This window comes from Phragmites australis, chromosome 3 (assembly GCF_958298935.1).
Source record: "Phragmites australis chromosome 3, lpPhrAust1.1, whole genome shotgun sequence".
In the NCBI taxonomy this organism is placed as follows: Eukaryota; Viridiplantae; Streptophyta; class Magnoliopsida; order Poales; family Poaceae; genus Phragmites; species Phragmites australis.
Window position 1 is genome coordinate 13164522 of NC_084923.1, and position 10005 is coordinate 13174526.

A 10005-nucleotide genomic window follows, 5' to 3' on the forward strand; every position below is an offset into this window, starting at 1 on the left:
CTGCACCAAAAGATCGCCGTCACCACCACCGCCAGCAGCAGCGACACGCACCGTTGAGGCATCCATTGAAAACGACGCGCGAACATACGGCCACATGGATGAAATGATAGGTTGCAGGTCTCATTTGGCTTGTACAGCTTGGTCAAGCTTAAACCGACTAGCTCCGAAACGAGCCGAATTAATATTATTAGCACTAGCATTCAAATATTCGATCAATCAACGCCGGCAGTTGGAACGAAAGATTCCAGAGTCCGGCCCCGTGATGGAACCTGCAGGGAGGTGACTGCCACAGGCCACAGCACAGCTGCACGGCCCCAATGACGGCCCTTGTGTCTCTGCAGTAGCCATGTCGTCTCCCTTCCAACTTCGGAAAGCACACGGTATGTCATATCCGGAAACAGAAAAAAAGAAAAAGAAAAGGCGATTCCATCTATAGTTCTGTACACAAGCTGCCTTTAGTTTGTGCCATTCAATTGGTCTGAGGTTGTTTTTAGTTTTTACAACTGACTCCCTCCTCCCTCCCTCTTCAATTAAACGAACCATCGATCACGGATCTCATAAAAAGTACTCGTGTGCCATTCAATTGGTCTGAGATTCGTGTGCATGTGGTCGCATGCATCATGGTCTCCAATTCTTTTGTGCAATCCAAAACAAATCAAGTATAATATACATATATAAAAGCATTAATTCTCCCCTCATCAGTAGATTGTACTATGCGTTAAGGTTATATATGTACCTGTCCTGGTTCATCGTGACCTTTAATTTCAGTTGTATGCATGAGACGAATTTACACTACTATAGAACGGATCAAAAGTAGCGTCCTATTAGTATCGATTGAACCGTAACTGTTACTGAAGAGGTATCAATATCGGTTCTTAATCTCTTGCGCTCGAAGCATGATAAAACCACTAAGAACCGGCACTGATACATACTATCAGTGCCGGTTTGTAAAAAAAAAATCGATATTGATAGTATCAGTACCGGTTTTTAATACAAATCATCACTGAAGCCTGATCCAGACTCGAAATTTCAATGAAATAGGATTTTGGTTCACCCCTCACGCGTCTACTCTTCTCGCTCACGACTCAGTCCTCTCTCTCGATCTTATCCTCTCTTTCTCTCTCACCCTCGCATCCTCATCCTCACATGACCTTATCCTCTCACTCTCTCCCCCATCTCTCCCCCGTCCTAATCCAAATCTCCCTGCGAAACGAACACGAGAGGAAGACTAGAGTACTAGACTAGAGGAGAAACTGCTCTCTCAGCGATCGGCGAGGCCTCTTACGATGTTAATTTCCCGTCTGATTCTTCGTTTCTCCGCTTATTTTTCTATGATTTTTCCGTGTTTCTTCTTTGTTGTGTTGAGAATCACGTTTTGGTGGGAAGAACTTATGGGGATTCAAAACTTTTGGTTTTTTTTACCCTAAAATTCGGATCAGAAGTAGAAGAGGGCATAATGATTTTGAGAAAATCCACTGGGATTTTTCGAACTTGTACTTAGGGATTAGTATAGTTGTTAAACATATAGATGCTTAATTTTTTTCCCATCATTTCAATCGTTATCCTGCAAGGTTTCGATAGTGCTTCTGATTATTTCCCCTTTTCTCATCGCATCTGTGTGGCTTTGTTCAGGTGGTGCTGCAACCAGATCAGTTCCTGAGCGAGCTGACGAGCATGTACGAGCGAAGCATAGAGAAGGGCTGCGTGTGGGTCACCATGAAGTGATGTGAGTGCTCCTTCTGTTGCCTAATATAATGGTGGTTCGTAGATTTGGGTGGTTGAAGTCTTGATTTGGTGCAAATTGTCTGATGTGGCCAACGTCGCTCTAGGACAAGGCATAGTTGCAAAAGGGGTGGACAACGGCGCCACGGCTTGGCTCGTTTATTTTTTTGGCTCGAAACCTTTTTTAGTGCCGGTTGGAGACATGAATTGGTATTGAAAAAATTTTCAGTGTCGGTTCCAGTCCAAACATTGATAGTCACTGACTATCAATACCGAGTAAAGAGTGTCGGTTGAAAAATAATTTTTTATGATAATTTTTCAACCGACACTTTTATAACTTTTTGCAGTATTGTTACGTCAAAGCGAGTGTTGCATCAACGTTTCCACATAAACTAAACATCGAATTATTCACCGATCGATCGAATTGATATATATGCACAGCTGAAACCTGGCCTGCAAATAAGCAGTAGCTGGTAGCTAGCTTCTAGCTAGAGTACGTCGTGCTAGCTAGAGGACGAATCAGTTGGGTCTGAACCAGCAGGGGAGACGGCCGCACTATTGCAGCCGGCGGTGGCCGTGGCCTGCAGTGACTGTAGCTGCGCCTTGCCGGCCAGGCCGCGCTGCCGGATGTAGACGCGGTACTCGTCGAAGGTCATCTCCGGGTACAGCGCGGGGCGGCCGGGCGCCACCAGCTCGACAATGGGCGCGATCGGCAGGTCGCTCCGCGGGTTGTAGAAGAAGGCCATCGACAGCCGGTCCTCCGCCGCGCTGACCGTCACCCGGTGCTCCACGCTCTTGTACACCGCGTTGCTCAGCACCTGCATATATGGCACGCGTGCATGCGTATGTTAGTGCTACACTCGCTGCAGCTTTGGCAGAACATATATGCGCACTGCATGCAGATACATGGATGGACTAATTAATATGCTGTTTAGGTTTACACAATTTTATAGACGGACAAAAGTTAGGCCGCTAACTCTGGCCGGTGATATATGTATATATATTTGTAGTATATGATTACGTCTGCGACTGCTACTGGTTTAGATCACTCATTATATGTAAAGGTGATTTTCTACTGATCTATATACTATGTCTAGGTGCATACATGGGACGAAAACGGATGGACTGTCATGTACTGAGGGTATATATAAAAATAGTATTTATATGCACAACTACTCTGTCTCAATAAATACTGTTCCACTTGTGGCCGGTAGTCCCACGTGGACGGACAATGGCGTTTTCGTGAGCGAATGGCTCAGGGCCTCCGCGGATCCGCTACTTGATCCTCACTTCCTCAGTGATAGCAATGGCACATCAAGTGCAAATCCATGTAGGCACACATCCATATACGCCTAACAAGATGGAGCACGTATCTGGTCACTGAACACAAACATGAGTCAAGCTAGGAGACAAAGTAGCAGGGCTGGTGTGTCTCACCTTAATCCACAGACGGCTGACTATTTGTAACATGCATTTGCCCACTGCTTAAGAGTATATAAGCAAATATAAGCGGGAACCACCTTTTGAAGTGGTAAAGGCGTGAGAGTGACTCTATCTATCAGGATTCAAATCCCGGTGCTTATAATTTACATACATATGAGTATTTTCAGTATTTTATTTAAAAATATATGATGGGGCCTACTCATGGTTATGCCAGTCTAGAGTGCGTGTGTTGTGTATTTGCATGTGCGCCATCCGTGTAATCGAAAAAATAGCAAATATAAGCCCATAGTAAATTAAGGTTCATGAGAACAGAAAGCATGTGTTTTAGAAATAATTGAGGAATGTTTTACCTACATTTTTTATATGGAAACCTTTTACCTACTCCATGTGTGCAGTTGGTCCCTTCTATTTACATTACTAATATATTATAGAGGAAATTGCAAATACCTCCCTATAAGTCACTTCAAGTTACAAATAGCTCCCCACAGTAACATAGTTACATTTACAACCCCATAAGTTTAACCCTGTTGCAAAATTCTCCCTTAGGGTTCACTTGATGCCCTATCAACATATTTGTCATGATGTGAACTCAATCTTTCCATGTAGGGCCCCAGCAAGGAAAGGAGGGGATGAGACAATACTGAGTGAGGTGGTACAAGTAGGTTATTTGGTTAGATATATACGATAGTATGAGAATGTATTTGGTTGGTTATATGAAATGGAATGATTCGGTACAAGATTCTATTGAATGGATTGATCCTGGATGGGCGGTATAGATGATAAAAATACATATAAATAAAATATTACAAAGGAACTTATTTTTTTTACTATATAACCTTGGACTTAAAATAATTTTAAAATTAGTCCATCAAAAAAAATATTAGTAATTTTTCCTAGATTTTTGAGAATTTATTTGAAGCCCTAACAATTGTTAGAAGCTATAAAATTTGCCTTTTTTTAAATAATTTTAGTTTAAATTATAAATATTTTTTTGGATGAATCCAATTAAAATAGATTGCATATAGATTATGGAATACACACAAAAAGTTTTAGGATTTTTAGTAACAGAAAACCAATTTTTTGAATTGAAAAAAATCAAGTACTGTTCACACGGACGTTGTACAGTTGTCGTTCAACATACACGGCTCGTCGTTAGGCAGATTTCTCCGTATCTGGTGATGCAGCATCTGGCAGGGATATTGTAAGAATCTGAATTAAATCTCATTTTAGGCGAGCTCTCAAATGTCCAAGCAAATGTGACGATGATTTTCTATCCTGAACTATCTTGTCCAGGACAGGCCTCGTACTTCCAATCAAATACTGTTTAATACGATGCAAGATACAATATTTTGTATGCATATGGTTGGTATGTTTATTATTTTACAAGGAATATAGCCGAGCACTAGCTAAATAAGACAGCTAGCTGTTCGATTAGGTTGAAAATTAAATGGTCCAAAAATTTTGAAATATTTCTACAGAGATTTGAGAGGTTTTCATCATGTAATAAAAAACAAAACCCGATCTTTCATCAGGGTTTAACAAACCAACAGTAACCGAGAAAAATCGCGATAAGCGACCATCTCGGTCTGGTTCGGTTTCAGAAACCGAACGGTAACCGAATTTGAATTCAAAAATTTCGAAAAATAAAAAAATAAAAAATTCCAAAAAACTCTTAAAAAAACTAGACACAATTCTAAGACCTTCTGTAAAATTGTTTTTAAAAAATAATATCGTTTGCATCATATTCTATAGGGAGGAAGTTAAAAAAAAAATAAAAAAATTGAAGCGTACGGCTCAGTTATTAACTCATGTTAAGGAAAAGTTTAAAATGCAAAAAAATATTTTTCTTGTGTAAAACGTACCTTAAGAAAATCTTTAAAATTAATTTTACTTTATTTAGAGTTTTATTAATTTCTCTATGATTTTTACAAAGTTCACAAGCATAAAGTGAATATGTTAAGAAACAGCACTGTAAGTAACTTTTTCATGTCTAATATTATTTTTCCTACGTAAATCATAGTGTAAATAAACTAATAAAAGTGGTTTCACTAATTTTTGAGGTGTGATGGATCAGTTATAAATTAATCTAGTCGCAACATATTTACACAATCTTGTATGTTACAATAACTAATTCATGAGTTCATGTATTTTTAAAAGACATAGTATCATGTAAGAAGACTTAAAATTAGTTTCATGATTTTTGGATTAGCAAAGAGTAAACTATGCATTTAACTTGGTTTAACAAATACATTTTCTCACAGAAAATTTTGAACTTTTTTATGAGTATAAATACTTTTATCATGTAGATCATGTTACAAGGAAACCAAAATTTTTTGTTTCACTTGATTTGAAGCTAAGATAAATTAGTTATTGATTTTACAAGATTGAGATAATTTTTAGGTTTTTTTAACTTCACTGAAAATCGAGAAAACCGCTCGATAAATCGAGAAAACCGAGCGGTTACTGACAATGCGAAAAATTCAAGAAAACCACTTGATAAATCACAAAAAACCGCTCGGTAACCGGTCCAAACCGACCGGTTACTGAGCGGCTAAAATCATGATTTTTCCCAAATTTCAAATTTACCAAATAAATTTTATCTAATTTTTTTTTAATTTTTCAACCGATTACTACAGTAATCACGACTTTTTGGTACCACCGGAGCTCGATCAAGCTTCGGTTAGTAAACCGAACCTGTCTTTCATGTGGATCCGTCCTTTTGTTCCGAGTCCTGACACAATCAATCAGATTCGGCGACCTTTTCTTCTGCTGGTGTACTGTAGCAGCTTCTTGTCCATTTTGATGCCGTTCAGGGACACGTGTCGATATATTTGGCACGACCTTGTTCCTCTATTCTTCCCCTCTCTCTCACTCTCCTTTTCTTTTTTTTATCTTTCCGGGCACTTAGATAGGTCCACGTGCGGTTTCACTGTGGTTGGACGTATCGTAATTTCTGTCACGTTTGCTACTATCTAGTATTTATTTGTACACAGACACATGTCCAGCGATCAGTTGCACGTACGTATGTACATACACGGAGTATCGACGTGACGACGTGTACGTACCTGGATTTGGTCTCCGATGTTGACGATGAAGGCGTCGGGAACGGGGTCGACGGTGATCCACTGGTCGGCCCTCCTGACCTGCAGGCCCCTAACGTGGTGGTCGACGAGCAGCATGGTCATGCCTCCGGGGTCGGAGTGCGCCGCCACGCCGAGCGTCATCTCCGGCTGCGGGCATCGAGGGTAGAAGTTGACCCGCATGCACGCCCCCTCGTGGCCCGCCCCGCCGAACGCAGTCTGCAGCCTCCCGGCTTCCAGCCCCAGCCCGCTCGACAACAGCTGCATCACCCTCCGGCACAGCTGCACCACCTCCTCGCCGTACTCCTCCGTCGTCTCCCTGCACCCGCCATGTCACATGCATGTAAATTGTAACACATCAAGTAAGTGCTTGTGTAGCATGCATGCGATCGATCGATGCACGTATGGTGCTTCGATCCGGTGTTCGTACCGCAGAGAGGGAGGGAGGGAGGGCCACTTGTCGTGGCTCTTGAGGGACGGGGGGAGGAGGTGGAGGAAGTAGTAGTCGCCCCAGTCAAGGGGACCGCCTTTGGTGGTGCCCAGGCGGCTGCCGTACCCTTCGTAGGTCGCCGGCGAGTTTGCATATCGCTCGCGCACCTCCGCCGGCTGCCGGAAGAAGCCGCGCCACGCCGCCCGCGCGCGTTGCAGCTGCTCTGGGCGCACACCGTGGTTCACCGCCTGGAAGAACCCCCACTCCCGGCACGCCGCCGACACGGCGCGGGACGTCGCGTCCGCGTCCGGCATTGACAGGTCCACGACCGGGATGTTCAGGCCGCCGCCGCCACCGTCTGGGGCAGGCGAGAACGACGGCCGCTCGGACGGAGGCTTGACGTACCGCTCGGGGATCGTCGCGCCGCAGGTATCCGATACGGCCTGCACGCGCACGACGGGCTCCGGCCAGCCGGCGCCGCCGTTGAAGCAGCTAGCCATCGGAGCTGTCTGGTGCTAAGATGCACAGGAGACCTGCACTTACACACGCATTGCAAGTGGCATATGTACAAGGCGGTGTGAGATTAATGGTGCTGTATTTTACCCCTTTATAAAGGATAAGGGAGAGACACTGCTTTTGTGCTCAAGTGTTGAATACAAAATTGCAGCCAGTGCTAGGGCTTGAAAGCAACATAGGGTAAAATAAGCACGTGCTAGAAAAATTATGATGCCACCATCTGAAAAGGATTAGTGTATAACTCCCTCCGTTTCGTTATGTTTGCCTATAGGCTCAGGAGAAAATGTTTTAAAATATTTGTTCATTGAGAAAATCAAAAGTATAGTTATTACAATATTTTTACTCTCTATCCCTAATCAATTGATCTAAAAGAGAAAATATGGTTATATTATGCCACTTAATAGGCGTATGGATGGTCATTTTACATTGATTTTTCTTGAACATATTACTTCTTTGGTTAGTGCCGACCGTGTGCTATGGCCTATGGTCAATATAGTAAAACAGGGGGAGTAATAGTGTGCTTGGCCTTTTGTGGACATAGCTATCTCTGGTCCTGTTAAGGGAGGATCCACAACAGGCCACGCCTTATAAAATTTTCACCCACGGAATAAAGCTGGGCTACAACTTTTAGTTAAATTGCAACTAGCCAATACTTAAATTTAAGATCTCTTGGCTATGACATCATAAAAAGTTGAATGCACCAGCTAGCCAGTGCCGGTGCACCCAAAAGCGTAAACCGATAAGGAGATTAAGTATACTTCAACATTTGGTTCTTAATAGGACTTAGATGGGCTTTTAGTCCTAGGCTTGGTGATGAAGCCCTGGTAGTTAGTGGCACAACCAGATTGTGACATATGGGGTCAATGAGCTTCTCAAAATTTTGCAATTGAACAAGTCCTAATCTTGTGAAAAATTACATCAAAATACACACAACTCTAAAGAACTTAGTGGAATTGACACACATGTTTTTATCCTGGCTTCAAGCTCTAACGGACTGTTTGGTATGGCTCCATCTCCAGAACTTTAAATTTTTTTGAGCTAGAGCTAGGTAAGGGGTTGCTTGGCAAAGTTCTAGATATTTAACCACTTAATTTTATTCTTAGCTTTAGAGAGTCTAGTATCTAGGGCTGCCCTATGGACAGTTTGAGAGTCTTTAGTTGAAACATTTTATTCTTATTTTGAACTAAAAATAAATATTTAAACCACTAAATTATATCCTACAAACTCGAAATCCTATATAGATCTCGGAGCTAAAGCTCTGCCAAACAGTTGCTAAGTTAGGGGTGTTTGGTCAAGCCATATTTCCATTTTAGCCTAAAAACATAAGCTTAAACCGTGTTATTTTAGACTATAAACTCCATATTATATAAGAATCTATGAGCTAAAGCTCTTCTAAATATGCCCTAAATCTTCTAGGCGCTAGCTCTTGTGATGATGATGTATATATGTTGTTGTCTATGATTGAATTTCACCATCAGATCAGTTAACACAGAGCCGGAAAACTTTAGTTCTTTTCACATTAATTGACGTTAATTTGATAGGAAAAGGAAAGCGTGCGTGTTTTGCATTCTCTCCTGCGCCGTGTCGTCAAGAGCATTTTGAGCAAGAGGTGAGTGTTACTAGAATGCCATAGCGCTCTCACTTGGGACTTTTGAAGAGAATACACAAATGCTAGTAGTGGAGCATAATTCTAGGTCATACGTCGGGATGAACAACATCACTTTATTGCAAGCGCGATTATGACATGAATTGAGTATTAGACAAGACTATATGGAAATTAAGTTTTGTGTTATTCTTGAATATAATGACACATATTCTAGCTAGCTAGGTCAACTTAACCATTTGATCAGGAATCGAAACAGTGAAGGTTTCTATATTTTTGAAACGAAAGATTAGAGGGTTTCTAACTTTTTATTATTAATTTCACTATTTCTCTAATATTTTTCTTGGTGACATAGTTTGCAAGGATATTACATGTCGGCTCGTAGACAAATATTTAATCCTTTCATCAGGTCAACAAATTTGCATCAAACTACAAGCAGGTTATATGCAATGTTTGCTGGTGTTATATACACATACACCCATTGTGTGTTGATGGGTAGGAAGCAGGCATCGTGAGCAAGACTATTCAATTGGATTAATAGGGGCATAGCACCATCAACAGTGCGTGGGGCCACTGCCTCCTTATGTTCCTCTCTGATCAATTGTTTTCTTTCCTTGAATGTATAGTGTAGTAGTAGCATGTTTGGTTAGACTTCTCTTCCTCCTTTGAACCACGTGGGCTAAATAAGGGTCCTTTTGGACCTATCTAGTATTTGTTGAACTACAGCTAGGGCCAAATCTACACCCCTCTCTTGTTTGTGCGTGTATAGTTTGTAGTGTAGCTTGAGCGCAGGGAAGATGCCAGCGTGGGTAAGACGTTTGTATGCGCGTGAGTTTAGATTAGACATTACATTACTACATAAACATATTTTATTATCAGTTCTAAAACTCTCTTCACAGTTAGTTTTAGAGTCGGCAGTTGGTAACGAATAAACAGTGAAGTAGGTTATCACTATTGGCTGAAGGATTTAACCGACAGTGATGAATTGGTATTATTGCCAACTAAAGGATTTAGTCAGTAATATTTTGCCTCTCCTCTCTCTATCCTCCCTCTCTTTCCCCCCTCTATCTCTCTCTTATCTATCCTCTCTCTCCTCGATCTCGCCATCTCATTACATAAAAAAAGTTATTAGTGATGAGTGATAACAGCCATTGTAACGGGTCCTGTACCTATCAATCTTATCGTGTCATTAATGATAGGTCATTAGCGAT

At 41.6% G+C, this 10005-nt stretch overlaps 1 protein-coding gene and 1 long non-coding RNA gene across 3 annotated transcripts; one reads left to right on the top strand and one right to left on the bottom strand.

Annotated features, from left to right (window-relative positions):
- Window positions 1-1033: 1033 nt before the first annotated feature.
- Window positions 1034-3929, top strand: LOC133912258 (uncharacterized). The gene is made up of 2 exons (XR_009908774.1): window positions 1034-1726; window positions 3772-3929. It is a non-coding gene; the product is annotated as an uncharacterized LOC133912258 (long non-coding RNA).
- Window positions 2072-7271, bottom strand: LOC133912257 (jasmonate-induced oxygenase 4-like). 2 transcript variants are annotated; one of them, XM_062354914.1, is made up of 3 exons: window positions 6676-7271; window positions 6231-6564; window positions 2072-2540 (listed from the first exon to the last, which is right to left on the bottom strand). In XM_062354914.1, the coding sequence occupies exons 1-3, from the start codon at window positions 7173-7175 to the stop codon at window positions 2226-2228; spliced, it is 1149 nt and encodes a 382-aa protein (XP_062210898.1). In that variant the 5' UTR covers window positions 7176-7271; the 3' UTR covers window positions 2072-2225. The 2 variants fall into 2 exon arrangements, with proteins under 2 accessions (XP_062210898.1, XP_062210899.1); XM_062354915.1 differs by lacking the exon at window positions 2072-2540 and adding an exon at window positions 2542-3074.
- Window positions 7272-10005: the final 2734 nt, after the last annotated feature.

Bases quoted from the DNA above. Each gene is read 5' to 3' on its own strand.
- LOC133912257 (XM_062354914.1), bottom strand. From the start codon at position 7,175: ATGGCTAGCTGCTTCAACGGCGGCGCCGGCTGGCCGGAGCCCGTCGTG. The intron at 6,565-6,675 runs GTACGAACACCG...TGGCGGGTGCAG, and splicing joins TCCCTCCCTCCCTCTCTGCG to GGAGACGACGGAGGAGTACG. The intron at 2,541-6,230 runs GTACGTACACGT...CCATATATGCAG, and splicing joins ACATCGGAGACCAAATCCAG to GTGCTGAGCAACGCGGTGTA.